The 19,301-nt window shown below is 45.5% G+C and overlaps 1 protein-coding gene across 1 annotated transcript in view; it reads left to right on the forward strand.

Moving 5' to 3' along the window:
* The window catches only part of LOC135057453 (pancreatic lipase-related protein 2-like), a 108,483-nt gene that overhangs the window by 80,531 nt on the left and 8,651 nt on the right, over positions 1–19,301 (forward strand). Inside the window, exons 5-6 of the mRNA XM_063963346.1 lie at positions 7,043–7,194; positions 7,997–8,122. Of these exons, the coding sequence (XP_063819416.1) occupies positions 7,043–7,194; positions 7,997–8,122 (278 nt within the window). The remainder of the gene's footprint in view (positions 1–7,042; positions 7,195–7,996; positions 8,123–19,301) is intronic.

Here is a 19,301-nt window from a genome sequence, read left to right on the forward strand (position 1 = left end):
CACAAGTGGCCGACACAAACACCTGGCCCATCTAGGAGTGGCACTGCAGTGTCAGGCAGGATGGCCCTTCAAAAAAATAGTCCCCAAACAGCACATGATGCAAAGAAAAAAAGAGGCGCACCAAGGTCGCTGTGTGACTAAGCTAAGCGACACAAGTGGCCGAAACAAACACCTGGCCCATCTAGGAGTGGCACTGCAGTGTCAGACAGGATGGCACTTCAAAAAATAGTCCCCAAACAGCACATGATGCAAAGAAAAAAAGAGGTGCACCAAGGTCGCTGGATGGCTAAGCTAAGCGACACAAGTGGCCGACACAAACACCTGGCCCATCTAGGAGTGGCACTGCAGTGTCAGGCAGGATAGCACTTCAAAAAAATAGTCCCCAAACAGCACATGATGCAAAGAAAAAAAGAGGCGCACCATGGTCGCTGTGTGACTAAGCTAAGCGACACAAGTGGCCGACACAAACACCTGGCCCATCTAGGAGTGGCACTGCAGTGTCAGACAGGATGGCACTTCAAAAAAATTGTCCCCAAACAGCACATGATGCAAAGAGAAATGAAAGAAAAAAGAGGTGCAAGATGGAATTGTCCTTGTGCCCTCCCACCCACCCTTATGTTGTATAAACAGGACATTCACACTTTAACGAACCCATCATTTCAGCGACAGGGTCTGCCACACGACTGTGACTGAAATTACTGGTTGGTTTGGGCCCCCACCAAAAAAGAAGCAATCAATCTCTCCTTGCACAAACTGGCTCTACAGAGGCAAGATGTCCACCTCATCATCATCCTCCGATTCCTCACCTCTTTCACTGTGTACATCCCCCTCCTCACAGATTATTAATTCGTCCCCACTGGAATCCACAATCTCAGGTCCCTGTTTACTTTCTGGAGGCAATTGCTGGTGAATGTCTCCATGAGGAATTGATTATAATTCATTTTGATGAACATCATCTTCTTCACATTTTCTGGAAGTAACCTCGTACGCCGATTGCTGACAAGGTGAGCGGCTGCACTAAACACTCTTTCGGAGTACACACTGGAGGGGGGGCAACTTAGGTAAAATACAGCCAGTTTGAGCAAGGGCCTCTAAATTGCCTCTTTTTCCTGCCATTATACGTACGGACTGTCTGACGTGCCTACTTGGATGCGGTCACTCATATAATCCTCCACCATTCTTTCAATGGTGACAGAATCATATGCAGTGACAGTAGACGACATGTCCGTAATCGTTGGCAGGTCCTTCAGTCCGGACCAGATGTCAGCACTCGCTCCAGACTGCTCCTGCATCACCGCCAGCGGGTGGGCTCGGAATTCTTAGCCATTTCCTCGCACCCCCAGTTGCGGGAGAATGTGAAGGAGGAGCTGTTGACGGGTCACGTTCCGCTTGACTTGACAATTTTCTCACCAGCAGGTCTTTGAACCTCTGCAGACTTGTGTCTGCCGGAAAGAGAGATACAACGTAGGTTTTAAATCTAGGATCGAGCACGGTGGCCAAAATGTAGTGCTCTGATTTCAACAGATTGACCACCCGTGAATCCTGGTTAAGCGAATTAAGGGCTCCATCCACAAGTCCCACATGCCTAGCGGAATCGCTCTGTTTTAGCTCCTCCTTCAATGTCTCCAGCTTCTTCTGCAAAAGCCTGATGAGGGGAATGACCTGACTCAGGCTGGCAGTGTCTGAACTGACTTCACGTGTGGCAAGTTCAAAGGGTTGCAGAACCTTGCACAACGTTGAAATCATTCTCCACTGCGCTTGAGTCAGGTGCATTCCCCCTCCTTTGCCTATATCGTGGGCAGATGTATAGGCTTGAATGGCCTTTTGCTGCTCCTCCATCCTCTTGCTTCAGATGATGGCAGGGCAGGTTCAGGAGTGTTTGGTGGTGCTCTAGTCTTCGGCACGCGGTGGCTGAATGCCGAAAGTAGCCCACAATTCTTCGGGGCACCGACAGCATCTCTTGCACGCCCCTATCGTTTTTTAAATAATTCTGCACCACCTAATTCAATGTATGTGCAAAACATGGGACGTGCTGGAATTTGCCCAGATGTAATGCACGCACAATATTGCTGGCGTTGTCCGATGTCACAAATCCCCAGGAGAGTCCAATTGGGGTAAGCCATTCTGCGATGATGTTCCTCAGTTTCCGTAAGAGGTTGTCAGCTGTGTGCCTCCTATGGAAAGCGGTGATACAAAGCGTAGCCTGCCTAGGAACGAGTTGGCGTTTGCGAGATGCTGCTACTGGTGCCGCCGCTGCTGTTCTTGCTGCGGGAGGCAAAACATCTACCCAGTGGGCTGTCACAGTCATATAGTCCTGAGTCTGCCCTGCTCCACTTGTCCACATGTCCGTGGTTAAGTGGATATTGGGTACAACTGCATTTTTTAGGACACTGGTGACTCTTTTTCTGAGGTCTGTGTACATTTTCGGTATCGCCTGCCTAGAGAAATGGAACCTAGATGGTATTTGGTACCGGGACACAGTACCTCAATCAAGTCTCTAGTTGCCTCTGAATTAACGGTGGATACCGGAACCACGTTTCTCACCACCCAGGCTGACAAGACCTGAGTTATCCGCTTTGCAGCAGGATGACTGCTGTGATATTTCATCTTCCTCGCAAAGGACTGTTGGAAAGTCAATTGCTTACTGGAAGTAGTACAAGTGGTCTTCCGACTTCCCCTCTGGGATGACGATCGACTCCCAGCAGCAACAACAGCAGCGCCAGTAGCAGTAGGCGTTACACTCAAGGATGCATCGGAGGAATACCAGGTAGGAGAGGACTCGTCAGACTTGCCAGTGACATGGCCTGCAGGACTATTGGCTTTCCTGTGTAAGGTGGAAATTGACACTGAGGGAGTTGGTGGTGTGGTTTGCAGGAGCTTGGTTACAAGAGGAAGGGATTTACTGGTCAGTGGACTGCTTCCGCTGTCATCCAAAGTTTTTGAACTTGTCACTGACTTCTGATGAATGCGGACCAGGTGACGTATAAGGGAGGATGTTCCGAGGTGGTTAACGTCCTTACCCCTACTTATTACACCTTGACAAAGGCAACACACGGCTTGACACCTGTTGTCCGCATTTCTGTTGAAATAATTCCACACCGAAGAGCTGATTTTTTTTGTATTTTGACCAGGCATGTCAATGGCCATATTCGTCCCACGGACAACAGGTGTCTCCCCGGGTGCCTGACTTAAACAAACCACCTCACCATCAGAATCCTCCTTGTCAATTTCCTCCCCAGCGCCAGCAACACCCATATCCTCATCCTGGTGTACTTCAACAGTGACATCTTCAATTTGACTATCAGGAACTGGACTGCGGGTGCTCCTTCCAGCACTTGCAGGGGGCGTGCAAATGGTGGAAGGCGCAAGCTCTTCCCGTCCAGTGTTGGCAAGGTCAGGCATCGCAACCGACACAATTGGACTCTCCTTGGAGATTTGTGATTTAGAAGAACGCACAGTTCTTTGCTGTGCTTTTGCCAGCTTAAGTCTTTTCATTTTTCTAGCGAGAGGCTGAGTGCTTCCATCCTCATGTGAATCTGAACCACTAGCCATGAACATAGGCCAGGGCCTCAGACGTTCCTTGCCGCTCCGTGTCGTAAATGGCATATTGGCAAGTTTACACTTCTCATCAGACGCTTTTAATTTAGATTTTTGGGTCATTTTACTGAACTTTTGTTTTTTGGATTTTACATGCTCTCTACTATGACATTGGGCATCGGCCTTGGCAGACGACATTGATGGCATTTCATCGTCTCGGCCATGACTAGTGGCAGCAGCTTCAGCACGAGGTGGAAGTGGATCTTGATCTTTCCCTATTTTAACCTCCACATTTTTGTTCTCCATTTTTTAATATGTGGAATTATATGCCAGTATCAATAGCAATGGCCTACTACTATATATACTGCGCACAACTGAAATGCACCACAGGTATGGATGGATAGTATACTTGACGACACAGAGGTAGGTAGAGCAGTGGCCTTCCGTACCGTACTACTATATATACTGGTGGTCACTGTCAGAAAAACTCTGCACTGTACTCCTCCTATATAATATACTGGTGGTCCCCAGTGCCCACAATAAAGCAGTGTGAGCACAGATATGGAGTGTTTTTCAGGCAGACAACGTATACTGGTGGTCACTGTCAGCAAAACTCTGCACTGTACTCCTCCTATATAATACAGCTGCTCCCCAGTCCCCACAATTAAGCAGTGTGACCACAGATATATGCAGCACACTGGTCACAGATATGGAGTGTTTTTCAGGCAGACAACATATACTGGTGGTCACTGTCGGCAAAACTCTGCACTGTACTCCTCCTATATAATATACTGGTGGTCCCCAGTGCCCACAATAAAGCAGTGTGAGCACAGATATATGCAGCACACTGAGCACAGATATGGAGGGTTTTTCAGGCAGACAACGTATACTGGTGGTCACTGTCAGCAAAACTCTGCACTGTACTCCTGCTATATAATACAGCTGCTCCCCAGTCCCCACAATAAAGCAGTGTGAGCACAGATATATGCAGCACACTGAGCACAGATATGGAGTGTTTTTCAGGCAGAGAACGGATAACTGGTGGTCACTGATCAGCAAAACTCTGCACTGTACTCCTCCTATATAATACAGCTGCTCCCCAGTCCCCACAATTAAGCAGTGTGAGCACAGATATATGCAGCACACTGAGCACAGATATGGAGTGTTTTTCAGGCAGACAACGTATACTGGTGGTCACTGGTCAGCAAAACTCTGCACTGTACTCCTCCTGTATAATACACTGGTGGTCCCCAGTGCCCACAATAAAGCAGTGTGAGCACAGATATGGAGTGTTTTTCAGGCAGACAACGTATACTGGTGATCACTGTCAGCAAAACTCTGCACTGTACTCCTCCTATATAATACAGCTGCTCCCCAGTCCCCACAATTAAGCAGTGTGAGCACAGATATATGCAGCACACTGAGCACAGATATGGAGTGTTTTTCAGGCAGACAACGTATACTGGTGGTCACTGTCAGCAAAACTCTGCACTGTACTCCTCCTATATAATACAGCTGCTCCCCAGTCCCCACAATTAAGCAATAAGCACAAATATTATTAATAAACGGAGAGGATGCCAGCCACGTCCTCTCCCTAACATTTCCAATGCACGAGTGAAAATGGCGGCGACGCGCGGCTGTTTATATAGAATCCGAATCTCGCGAGAATCCGACAGCGGGACGATGATGTTCGGGCGCGCTCGGGTTAACCGAGCCATACGGGAGAATCCGAGTATGCCTCGGACCCGTATAAAATGGGTGAAGTTCGGGGGGGGTTCGGTTTCCGAGGAACCGAACCCGCTCATCACTAAATATAATGTAATATAATGTGTTTCCCAGGTGTGTAATATAATGTGTATCACACGTGTGTAATATACAAGAGTGTGTAATATAATGTGTATTACAGGTGTGTAATATACAGGTGTGTAATATAATGTTTATCACAGGTGTGTAATATACAGGTGTATAATATAATGTGTATCACATGTGTGTAATATACAGGTGTGTAATATAATGTGTATCACAGGTGTGTAATATAATGTGTATCCCCTCCCCCAGATCTGCAGAGACTCGTGTCTATGCTTCAGGTGCCCTTGGATATCTGGGCAGTGTATAATTGCAGATGCAACCATGTGTATGTATCACTGGATCAGAAGACGATGCCGCAGTATTTGTATATTATATGTATTTGGATATGCAGTCTAGGACAGGTAATAGTGCTAATAGATCAGATTATGATTGGTTGTACAGTGCTCAGGGAGTGCTTACACGCTCGGACAGTATATCCTGGTGGTGTAAATAACTGCTCCAGAGAACAGGTGCAGCATGAGATAAGTCTAGGAGACCAGAGAAAAGAGGGAGAGTATACAAGGACATGTGTGGTGTATCCTCACATTTACTGGAGTACTATCAGAGAGATCACGTAGTATGAAGGGCTTTGTGTCATTTTGTTTAAGTCTATAAAATGAGCCTACCCTGGACCTCCTGCTCATGTAGGACCTGAGGCCATCGGATAAGGAGAAACTGGACCTGATGCCATAGGATAAGCAGAAACAGGACCTGAGGGCCATGGACACGCAGAAATAGGAACTTAGTATAGCGGACAAGCAGAATTAGAACATGAGGATATTGGACAAACAGAAACAGGACCTTAGGGCATATAGACACATATAAACGTAGAATGTGACGGCAGATAAGAACCACTTGGCCCATCTAGTCTGCCCCTTTTTTTAACCAAATTGTTACCTCAAACCCTATTTGATCCTTATTTCTTTGTAAGGAGATCCTTATGTCTATCCCATGCATGTTACATTGCTCTACTGTCTTAGCCTCTACCACCTCTGATGGGAGGCTATTCCACTTGTCCACTACCCTTTCTAGGAAGAAACAAGACCTTACAGCAATGGACAAGCAGAAACAGAATATTAGACAAGCAGAATCAGGACATACTGTAAGAGCACTGGACAAGCAGCAGAAACAGTTTATGAATGAATTAGTCAAGTAGAAACAGGACCTAACAACATGGGACAAGTAGAAACAAGACCTGAGGGCATAGAACAATCAGAACCAAGAACTGAAAGTGTTGGAGAAGGAGAAACAGGATCTGAGGGCATTGGAAAAGCAAAAATAGGAACATAGGATGTTGGACACGCAGAAGTAAGACCTGTGGGCATTTAAGACACCTCCTCTATATAATCATAGGCTGCCTAGCAAGGTCTGTTTGAGGGGCTGCAGCCTGTGGGATACCAATTCCTTCTTTATGGAGATCACTGGTGGAGATAGAGGTCCAAATACTCTGTCTATTGCCAACCACTAACAGTGCAATGGGTTAACAACCAGGATAACGTTGCATTCAGTCTGCCATTGGCACAGCTGACACTTTACGTGTCTGACACTTTGTTGCATTTGTAATTATACTGAACAATTTACTACTGTACAACCTTACATAGCATACTGAATAATATATGTGGTTTAATAAAAGCATCTTATTATCTGTTGTCATTAGGAGAGGTGTGCTATGACCGGCTGGGGTGTTTTACGGACAAATCCCCATGGTCTCGGACCTTACAGCGGCCAATAGGCCACTTACCGTGGTCTCCACAGAAGATTAATACCCGCTTCCTGCTGTACACGAGACATAATCCTAACAACTTCCAGGTATGTTCCATAAATCACTTCCATTTATTATAGGTGTTATTACTGTTAATACTACAATTATTATTATTATTATTATTATTATTGTTATTATTATTATTTTTTCATTCTTCTTATTATTATTATTATTATTATTACCATCATTATTAGTATTATTATTATTATTATCATTATTAGTATAATTTTAGATCATTTCTATGTTTTGTAAACAAAAGAGGGGAACAAGCGCCTATTGGCCCTCATTCCGAGTTGTTCGCTCGCAAGGCGATTTTAGCAGAGTTACACACGCTAAGCCGCCGCCTACTGGGAGTGAATCTTAGCTTCTTAAAATTGCGAACGATGTATTCGCAATATTGCGATTACAAACTACTTAGCAGTTTCAGAGTAGCTTCAGACTTACTCGGCATCTGCGATCAGTTCAGTGCTTGTCGTCCCTGGTTTGACGTCACAAACACTCCCAGCGTTCACCCAGACACTCCTCCGTTTCTCCAGCCACTCCCGCGTTTTTTCCGGAAACGGTAGCGTTTTTATCCACACGCCCATAAAACGCTGTGTTTCCGCCCAGTAACACCCATTTCCTGTCAATCACATTACGATCGCCGGAGCGAAGAAAAAGCCGTGAGTAAAAAAACTATCTTCATAGCAAAATTACTTGGCGCAGTGCGAACATTGCGCATGCGTACTAAGCAGAAAAACGCTGCGATGCGAAGAAAATTACAGAGCGAACGACTCGGAATGAGGGCCATGGTGTAGTATTTTCTTTCAAGGGTGCCAAATTACGCCAAAATTTCTATGTTTTATTTAGGAAGTCAGCGCTATTAAACCAAACACGATCGCAGCATCACCATTTAATGTCCACCGGAAATCTCGATTCATTATCCATGGATTTACTGAGAATGGTGAAAAGAGCTGGCTGTCTTATATGTGCAAGGTCTGTGCAAGTGAGAAATCCTATCCTACGGTAACAGGCAGAGCTGACCCTAGGCATAGGCAAACTAGGCACATGCCTAGGGCATTTGGCATACCTAGGGGCACAAGCTGCTTCTGCTGATTAAAATTATATGCAGCATGCCTACTGTATATTCTGTGTGTGACTGCGGCACTATCTGCATACGAAATTCATTACTTATGTGCGGCATTATGTGTATAAGGTGTACTACAGTACTTGGTGACGAAACATATAGAAAGGGCACTACTGTGTGGTCTAATGTGAATAAAGAGCAATATTGGGTGGTGTAAAGTGACTAAGGGGCACTACTGTGAGGAGTAACGTGGTACTACTTTGTGATGTAACGTGGTACTACTTTGTGATGTAACGTGGTACTACTTTGTGATGTAACGTGGGACTACTGTGTGATGTAACGTGGGACTACTGTGGATGTAACGTGGGACTACTGTGTGATGTAACGTGGGACTACTGTGTGATGTAACGTGGGACTACTGTGTGAATGTAATGTGGGACTACTGTGTGATGTAACGTGGGACTACTGTGTGATGTAACGTGGGACTACTGTGTGATGTAACGTGGGACTACTGTGTGATGTAATGTGGGACTACTGTGTGATGTAACGTGAATAAGAGACACTATCGCATTATATAATGTGGATAAAGTTGCAGTACTCTGTGGCGTAATTTCAACTGGGGGTACTATTGTGTGTCCATGCCCCTTCCTAGCAATAAAACGCACCGTTTTGGGCTGCGCACCGAATGTGCGCACTGTTCCTATTTAAAATACAGTATAGAGGGTAGGAGCACCAAAATGAGGACTACTATGGGTGAGGGGTGATGGTGCTGGGAAAGGGGTGCAGGGTAAGAGGTGGAACTAGCATCTGTGCAAAGGGGCACCAGCCAAAATCTTGTCTAGAGCATCATATTGGTTAGGGCCGGCTCTGGTAACAGGGGACAGTAACAGATCTATCGGGGATATGTAATAGTGTCTGGTGCGGGATGCCGACTGATCGCCAACGTTTTTTTTAAAGAGGAAATCATTTACATTCCATGGTCGTCCGGCAGACTCAGACCTTATTACATACACCCCAGCATGGCAGAAGACAACCCATCATCTGCATCACTTTGTCCATTGCTGTGACATAGAGTGGGAATAGAACCTGAGGGGCTTTGTTGCAATTGGTGTATTCTCCACAGTACCTAGCTGTTATTAATCTGGTACACTATCATGCATGCACTAGCTGTATTTACTATTTATTTATATTTAGTAAGGAGTCCAGACCATGCCACCTCTAATGGTTAGCCAAGCCCCCGTGATGGCTGGCCACACCCCCACTGGAGGCTGGCCACACCCCTAAGCATAGTCCCCTAACACTGCATTTCCCCAGTGGGCCCTTTAAGCCCCAGTCCGACACTGCATACATTGCAATAATAGAAGATTACCAAGGTGACCTCAAGTGGCAAAGCTATAGCTGAAAGGCCATCCAAATAAGTTTGCAACGTTACACATGGAAAATGGTAATCCTATCAAGTGCCCTAAAGGTAAGGTGTGTACACTGTAGGTGTAAGAGAGAACGTAACATAAGGAATAAGGAACATAGGGGGAGGGAGGGAGAGAAGGGAATTAAATCTGGGAAGGGGATCGCCATGGTCAATATCCGTGATGTTTCACAAACATGGACCCGATTTGAGATCACTATACTGTACCTCTGCCACCATAAGCCGCGCATGAATGAATCTCTTACCACCTGAAAGGATGGGGCATAGAGTTTCAAATGACTACCGCTAGATGCCTCTCCCAGCACACCAACATGCCCTAGCCTCAGTCGTTGGTAGATGGCGATCCTGCAACTAGTGGCACCGAGAGGGGGAGGTGGCTACAAATTACCCAGGCCCGGGCTGCTACCCCCCTCCCTTTCCCCGAGTATACTGTCCTGTGCTGTGACCAGCTCCATCTTCCTGGTGAGATCTTAGGGAAGATGGTGCCACACATAAAAAGAAAATATCTTTACACTCTAGTGGCCAGCATCATCTTCTCAGATATCACTAGGAAGATGGTGCTGGCTGGGAAGGAGGGACACGCTTCCAGACCAAGTAAGGTAGGAAGCGGGTGCCCGCCCCCGCGCCCTCCCTGTGTTCAAACGGTGGCACCCATGTCGGGACTGCAATTATTTTATCATTAAAATGTTTTTATATTAAAGGACATAGTCACACCCACTTTATTAAGCCACACCCCAACCCTTTCACCAGAGCCCGGCATGGCTCTCTACGCACCTGCCTGCATAGAATGAGTCTGTAATTGCGGTGCAGTTTGCGTTTGATCCGCCAATGCCAATGAGAAAATCGTCGTTGGTTCTGGCACTTTGAGGGAACAGGCAGATTATGTAGGGTAAGCGCGCAGGCCGACCACGCACTTCCAAGGAAAATGTGAGCATTCAAGAGAGTTTTCTGCATAGCCCGCACAAGTCCGCTCGCCATACCAGCCGAGAACGTCCAATTCCCTCATGCAACTGTCTGCCGTGTGTTAGTGCGACGTTTAATCATGAGGCCATACCGGCGGCAGCTGGTACAGGCTCTTCGTGCAGGTGACAATGGAAAGCGTGTAGAATTTAGTAATGCGCTGTTACAGAACATGGATGATGATGGCTTCTTACTGCGTTTGAGTTATAGTAATGAAGCCATGTTTCACCTGAGCGTTAAAGGTAACCGTCACAATGTGTGCAAATGGGGATTAGAGAACCCACACGAAACTGTAGCGCATGAGCGTGATTCCCAGAAGTGTAGGTGTTTTGTGCAGTTTCTCAAAGAAAAGTTTGTGGCCTTCTCTTTTTCAAGAGAAACACAGTTACGGGTCAAAACCATCTCGAATGCTGCAGAACTGGCTCTTTCCACAACTGAATGAAGATTCCGATGAAGATGGAGCACCGCCACGTTGGCAGGTTCCACGTTTTCTAAATTACACACTGCCTCAACGTTGGATAGATCCCACGGGCCCTCAGTACTTGGCGCTACACTCTTGGCCCCCAAGATCCCCAGACATTACACTCTGCGACTTTTTCTTTTGGGGATAAGTCAAAGACGGTGTTTTTGTGACATCATTAGCAACTAATCTGAATGACCCCAAAAACAAAATCACGGCAGCGGTGACTTCAGTGGAAAAAGATACTCTGAGAGGCGTTTGGGACACATTCAACTATCGCCTCTATGTTGTCCATACAGCAGGTGGGGGGCACATAGAGCATTTCTAGAATGGACAGTAAAATTTTCTAACTTAGTCAATACAACTTTTTATGTAATTGTAACATGTTGCCATCGTGAATTTAATGATTTAAAAATTGGGTCCATCTTTGTAAAACAACCTGTGTTATAGCCAAACGTTGTTGAAACTCTGCCAAACCTTAGGGCCAGTTACAGGAGACTGCGGCTTGTGATTGGTCCCCCAACTCTCACACTCCCTACCCAGCCTTAGGGCCAGTCACAGGAGACTGCGGCTCATGATTGGTCCCCCAAATCACACACCCCCTACCCAGCCTTAGGGCCAGTCACAGGAGACTGCGGCACGTGATTGGTCCTCCAACTCACACACCCCCAACCCGGCCTTAGGGCCAGTCACAGGAGACTGCGGCACGTGATTGGTCCCCCAACTCACTCACCCCCTACCCAGCCTTATGCCAGTCACAGGAGACTGCGGCTCGTGATTGGTCCCCCAACTCACACACCCCCTACATGGCCTTAGAGCCAGTCACAGGAGACGTGAGATGCATCATCGCTTAGAAAGTGATAAAATGCAGAGTGAAAAAGTACCAGTCAATCAGCTCCTAACACACACAGGGCAACCATGACGAGGGGACTGCGGGGGCTAGAGTCCCGGGTCCTTATAGAGAGGGGGGCCCACCCCTGGCTCCTACCGCAAAATACCTGGAGAGCTGCACAGGCTGCGCAACAACAGTGGGCTGATACGCAGGGAGGACTTAAAACAAATCTTCCCTACGCATTAGCTCTCTGTCTATCATTCCTGCAGGTCCGTAGTGCTCCACCTATATGTAACGTCATGATGTGTGACAACACATAGGGGTGGAGTGGTGTGGCAGAATCTTTTTTTTTTGGGGTGGAGGGGCTGTCTATTTTGTCAATCCCCGGCCCCACAATTTCTGATGGCAGCCCTGCTCACACACCCCTACCCAGCCTTAGGGCTGTGATGTTAGTGTATTAGAATGCTTGATATTTGTAGACACTCCCTTAGTAATATGTGTAAGCCTGAGTCTTCAGTGATGGTCCCTGGGACCAGGGGGATTCTGGGAAGTGGGTGGTCCAGTGTGCAGTGTGCCTGGAGTTGGTGATGGAATAAACAGCACAGCAGTGAACTCACATGTCTCTGTGTCCTGATGACTGGATTTACAAACGTATGAACAAAACATGGTGTCAGAAGAAGTGTAACTTGGACTGCTAGTGCTCTCAGAGTGTGAAAGAATCTTGCAGAAGTCTGTAAGGCTGTGATACTCAGTGTCTGCAAAGCCTGCCATGTGCTCCTATCTTCAAACAGTGAGTAACCATGGATAAACTGGCTCCTCCAACCGGCATGCTGATGTCTGGTAACTTGTCTGAAAACTGGAAAAGATTTAAGCAAAGGTTTAATATATATCTTGCTGCATGTGGAGCTGATACAGAGGCTGACAAAACTAAGGCATCCATTCTCCTCCATGTGATAGGAGAGGAGGTGCTGGACATTTATAATAGTTTTCAGTTTGATGAGGGGCAGAATATGGTGCTATCTTCTATAATGCAAAAGTTTGAAGATTACTTTTTGCCAAGGAAAAATGTGACATATGAAAGATAGAAGTTTTTCACATGTGATCAGAAGTCTGTATATGGATTTGATCAGTATGTTACAGAGCTGCAATCACTCAGTAAAACCTGTGAGTTTGGTGATTTAAAGGATTCACTGATTAGAGATCGTATTGTCTGTGGAATAGCTGATAATGGACTCAGAGAGAGACTGCTGAGAGAGCAAGACCTAACACTAGAAAAGGCAGTGACTATGTGCAGATCTGCAGAAATAACTAGATTTCAAGCCAAAAAGTTACACAAGGACGCTGATGCTGCTGTATATGTAGTGCAGAAAACAGAGCAAAGCAAACCTCCAGTCTCAAGAATGAAGCAGTCTAAGCCACAGTCTAATAAGGAAATGTGTAGTAGTTGTGGAAATGCTCACAATCCTAAAATGTGCCCTGCTTATGGTAAAACCTGCATGAAATGTGGTAGACTTAATCACTATGCCAAATGTTGTAAAATTAAAAGTAAAACAACCAAAGTGCATGCTGTTAAACAAACAAATGAATTCTTTGTGGATTGCATTGAACTTTGCAGTGCAGATAAGAAAGAATGGATTGTCCCTTTAACTGTAAACGAGATTGTCATTCCCTTTAAGCTTGATACTGGCGCACAGGTGAATTTAATATAATTTCAAGACTATAAGACTTTTAGAGTAAAACCTAAAATTCATCCAGCCAAAGTGAAAGTTACAGGGTACACTGGGGAGGAAATTCCTGTGAAAGGTACATGCTTAGTGACACTGAAATATAAGGGACAACAGTTTAAAACATCTCTACTGATTGTGGATAAAAATGTGCAACCGATTCTAGGATTAAGTTCCTGTGAGAAACTAAGCTTGCTAAAGAAAGTTTTTATGGTGACATCACAAGTATAAGAGGACTGCAAATCGATGTTTACAGAATACAGAGACTTGTTTGAAGGTCTAGGTTGTTTGCCTGGAGAGCATAAAATAAATATAGACACGCAAGTTTCTTCAGTGATACACCCCTGTAGAAAAGTGCCGTTTGCGCTGAGAGAAAAACTGAAACAAGAGTTAAATCACATGGAAGCCTTGGGTGTGATATAGAAAGTTGATGAGCCTACTGAATGGGTAAGCTCCTTAGTAATTGTTGAAAAGATAAATGGACAACTCAGAATATGTCTAGACCCCAGAGATTAAAACAAAGCTATTAAACGAGAACATTTCAAACTACCAACCAGAGATGAAATCATGTTGCAATTTGCGGGTGCAAAATGGTTCAGTAAATTGGACGCATCTTCAGGATTCTGGCAAATGAAGCTAGATGAGGCCAGCTCAAAGCTTTGTACATTTAATACACCAGAAGGTAGATACAGATTTCTTCGACTACCATATGGAATATTGTCTGCTCCAGAAGTATATCACAAAAAGATACACATGATTTTTGAACATATTCCAGGTGTTGAAACAATGATGGATGACATTATTGTCTGGGGATCTACAAATGAAGAACATGATTCTAGATTGAGACAAGTAATGGAACTTGTCAAGAAAGTGAATCTAAAGCTAAACAAGGACAAATGTGAATTTGGCGTGAAAACACTTACCATTATGGGCGACGTGGTCTCGGATCAAGGTGTAAAACCAGACCCAAGGAAAATATCAGCCATAGTGAACATGGAACGTCCTAACAACAAAGACAACGTCAGAAGATTCCTAGGAATGATTACTTACTTAGGAAAGTTTATTTCTCATCTCTCTGAACGAACAGCCTCTCTTAGATGGTTGTTGGACAAAGATAACGAGTGGATGTGGTCACATGAACAAGAAGAAAGTTGGCAAAACTCGAAACAGATCATTACAGAGCAACCAGTGCTAAAATTCTTTGATCCTGCGAAAAGAATAAGAATTTCAGCAGATGCTTCGCAATTTGGCCTAGGCTCAGTGCTGTTACAAGAACATGAGGATACATGGCAACCAGTAATCTATGCATCAAGAGCACTGACAAGTGCCGAAACAAGGTATGCTCAGATAGAAAAAGAACTTCTAGCGATAACATATGCATGTGAGCGATTTCATCAGTTTGTGTATGGTCAAACATTTACTGTGGAAACTGACCACAAGCCATTGGTAGCTATCATGACTAAATCATTGCATGACTGTCCCATGAGAATTCAACGAATGCTTATCAGACTACAGAAATATGATGTACACTTGCTGTACTGTCCCGGCAAATACATGTACATTGCTGATACACTTTCTCGTGCTGTGGACAAAAGTGAAGGTTCCAAAAGTCTGATGGATGAAGAGATAGAAGCCTATGTTAATTTGATCGTAGCTTCTCTACCAGTGTCTCTTGCAAGACAAGAACAGATTAGGAAAGAAACTGAGACAGATGACACAATGAAAGTGTTGAAAGATATCATTCTGAAAGGTTGGCCAGCAGAAAAACATGCGTGCCCGCTGTCTATCCATGATTATTGGATGTACCGCAGTGACCTTACAGTTGTCGATGGTATTATTTACAAAGGCAATAGGTTTGTCATACCTGCACGACTAAGAAAAAGTATGCTGTGCAAGATACATGAAGGCCACTTAGGAGAAGAAAAATGTAAGCGGAGAGCGCGTGAAGTTATGTATTGGCCAAGAATGAACCAAGACATAGCACAGACTACAGCTACATGTGAATTATGTCTTACGTATAGACCGAAACAACGGGTCGAGCCACTGAGTACTCACGCAGTGCCAGAGAGACCGTACCAGAAAGTTGGCGCAGATTTGTTTGATTGTAATGGGAAAACGTACATTGTCGTGACTGATTATTACTCTAACTACCCTGAGGTGAAGACACTACATACAACTACTAGTAAAGCCGTAATCAATTGCATGAAGTCAATCTTTGCCAGGCATGGTGTTTCTATGGAAGTGTTCACTGACAATGGTCCTCAGTTTTCCAGTGCTGAATTTAGACAATTTGCTGATGAGTGGGAATTTGTCCATACTATGTCAAGTCCCCACTATCCACGCTCAAATGGGTTGGTGGAAAGTTCAGTAAAAACTGTAAAGAGTCTCATGAAAAAAGCTCAAGAAGGTAAAGAAGATTTCTACAAAAGTCTTTTAATCTACTGCAGTACACCTTTACAGAATGGACTTTCTCCTGCACAAATGCTGATGGGAAGGAGGATTAGAGCAAATCTTCCGATACATGATGAACTGCTTAATACACATAACTCAGCGTTGGTCAGACTGAGTAAGGAATGTCAACAGGCGAAACAGAAACTGTTCCATGACAGGCGAGCAAAAAACTTATCTGATCTAAAATCGGGTGACCAAGTCCATCTCAGAGATCACGAGAAAGGTATTTGGGTGCAGAAAGGTATTGTGCAAGCACAAGTAGCACCAAGATCTTATACTATATGTTCAGAGTGTGGAACGGAAGTAAGAAGAAATCGGGTGGATTTAAGATCTCAACCTAACCATAATGAAGACAACATGACTGAAGAATACCCTTCATCTGACATGTATGATGATCCTCATAATGGTGAACAAACCACGATTCTAGAAAGGTCCAACATGGTCGATGAAACACAGACTGTGTATGAAAGACCCAAAAGGGAAATACGCAGACCTGAGAGACTCATTGAAACGTGTTAGATGATGTTCTTAATAGGACGTTGTTAATTGTTGCATTGAAGCGTACAGGCCTTATCTTTAAAGAAAAGAGGATGTGATGTTAGTGTATTAGAATGCTTAATATTTGTAGACACTCCCTTAGTAATAGGTGTAAGCCTGAGTCTTCAGTGATGGTCCCTGGGACCAAGGGGATGCTGGGAAGTGGGTGGTCCAGTGTGCAGTGTGCCTGGAGTTGGTGATGGAATAAACAGCACAGCAGTGAACTCACATGTCTCTGTGTCCTGATGGCTGGATTTACAAACGTATGAACAAAACAAGGTGTCAGAAGAAGTGTAACTTGGACTGTGAGCTTGTGAGTGGTCCCCCACTGACTGCAGGTTCCACTGTCCCCTACTCACACACCCCCTACCGAGCCTTAGGGACAGTCACAGGAGAGGGATTGTGAAGGGGCGGGATGTAGGGGGAGGTAATGGTCACATAACTACATCCCGCCCTGTGTCCTGTATCAGAGACCCAGGAGTGCACATGGAATAATGGCTATATGATTGGAAAGGGGTGAAGGGTTTGAACTACAACCTTATATGCTTAAGCTTTTAAGGCAAAGTCCATGTTTTTATTAATATTTTCACTCAGTGACCCTCACGTCCCGTATCTGCAATGTTCTGATCACTAACAGTCAGGTGCTTCAACAGACGTAAACTTTTAACTTTTATAAAACTGTTAAAAGCAGAGTTAACCTCTAAGTCTTATCTCAGGACCCTGCCCTCTTAGTGGTCATCCTGTAGTCTGCCGTTACCCACCTAAATCTTATCTTAGGACCCTGCCCTCTTAGTGGTCATCCTGTAGTGTGCCATTACCCATCTAAGTCTTATCTTAGGACCCTGCCCTCTTAGTGGCCCTTCTGTAGTGTGCCGTTACCCATCTAAGTCTTATCTTAGGACCCTGACTTCTTAGTGGCGCACCTGTAGTCTGCTGTTACCCATGTAAGTCTTATCTTAGGACCCTGCCCTCTTAGTGGTCGTCCTGTAGTGTGCCGTTACGCATCTAAGTCTTATCTTAGGACCCTGCCCTCTTAGTGGTCGTCCTGTAGTGTGCCATTACCCATCTAAGTCTTATCTTAGGACCCTGCCCTCTTAGTGGTCGTCCTGTAGTGTGCCGTTACGCATCTACTGTAAGTCTTATCTTATGTCCCTGACTTCTTAGTGGCGCACCTGTAGTCTGCTGTTACCCATGTAAGTCTTATCTTAGGACCCTGCCCTCTTAGTGGCCCTCCTGTAGTGTGCCGTTACCCATCTAAGTTTTATCTTAGGACCCTGCCCTCTTAGTGGTCGTCCCGTAGTATGCCGTTACCCATCTAAGTCTTATCTTAGGACCCTGCCCTCTTAGTGGTCGTCCTGTAGTCTGCCGTTACCCATCTAAGTCTTATCTTAGGACCCTGCCCTCTTAGTGGTCGTCCTGTAGTCTGCCGTTACCCATCTAAGTCTTACCTTAGGACCCTGCCCTCTTAGTGGTCATCCTGTAGTGTGCCGTTACCCATCTAAGTCTTATCTTAGGACCCTGCCCTCTTAGTGGCCCTCCTGTAGTGTGCCGTTACCCATCTAAGTCTTATCTTAGGACCCTGCCCTCTTAGTGGTCGTCCAGTAGTGTGCCGTTACCCATCCAAGTCTTATCTTAGGACCCTGCCCTCTTAGTGGTCGTCCTGTAGTGTGCCGTTACCCATCTAAGTCTTATCTTAGGACCCTGCCCTCTTAGTGGTCATCCTGTAGTCTGCCGTTACCCATCTAAGTCTTATCTTAGGACCCTGCCCTCTTAGTAACCCTCCTGTAGTCTGCCGTTACCCATGTAAGTCTTATCTTAGGACCCTGCCCTCTTAGTGGTCGTTCTGTAGTGTGCCGTTACCCATCTAAGTCTTATCTTAGGACCCTGCCCTCTTAGTGGCCCTCCAGTAGTGTGCCATTACCCATCTAAGTCTTATCTTAGGACCCTGCCCTCTTAGTCGTCATCCTGTAGTGTGCCGTTACCCATGTAAGTCTTATCTTAGGACCCTGCCCTCTTAGTGGTCATCCTGTAGTGTGCCGTTACCCATCTAAGTCTTATCTTAGGACCCTGCCCTCTTAGTCGTCATCCTGTAGTCTGCCGTTACCCATGTAAGTCTTATCTTAGGACCCTGCCCTCTTAGTGGTCATTCTGTAGTGTGCCGTTACCCATCTAAGTCTTATCTTAGGACCCTGCCCTCTTAGTGGTCGTCCTGTAGTGTGCCGTTACCCATCTACTGTAAGTCTTATCTTATGTCCCTGACTTCTTAGTGGTCGTCCTGTAGTCTGCTGTTACCCATCTAAGTCTTATCTTAGGACCCTGCCCTCTTATTGGGCGTCCTGTAGTGTGCCGTTACCCATCTAAGTCTTATCTTAGGACCCTGCCCTCTTAGTGGCCCTCCTGTAGTGTGCCGTTACCCATCTAAGTCTTATCTTAGGACCCTGCCCTCTTAGTGGCCCTCCTGTAGTGTGCCGTTACCCATCTACGTCTTATCTTAGGACCCTGCCCTCTTAGTGGCCCTCCTGTAGTGTGCCGTTACCCATCTAAGTCTTATCTTAGGACCCTGCCCTCTTAGTGGTCGTCCTGTAGTGTGCCGTTACCCATCTAAGTCTTATCTTAGGACCCTGCCCTCTTAGTGGCCCTCCTGTAGTGTGCCGTTACCCATCTAAGTCTTATCTTAGGACCCTGCCCTCTTAGTCGT

This window comes from Pseudophryne corroboree, chromosome 3 (assembly GCF_028390025.1).
Source record: "Pseudophryne corroboree isolate aPseCor3 chromosome 3, aPseCor3.hap2, whole genome shotgun sequence".
Classification (NCBI taxonomy): Eukaryota; Metazoa; Chordata; class Amphibia; order Anura; family Myobatrachidae; genus Pseudophryne; species Pseudophryne corroboree.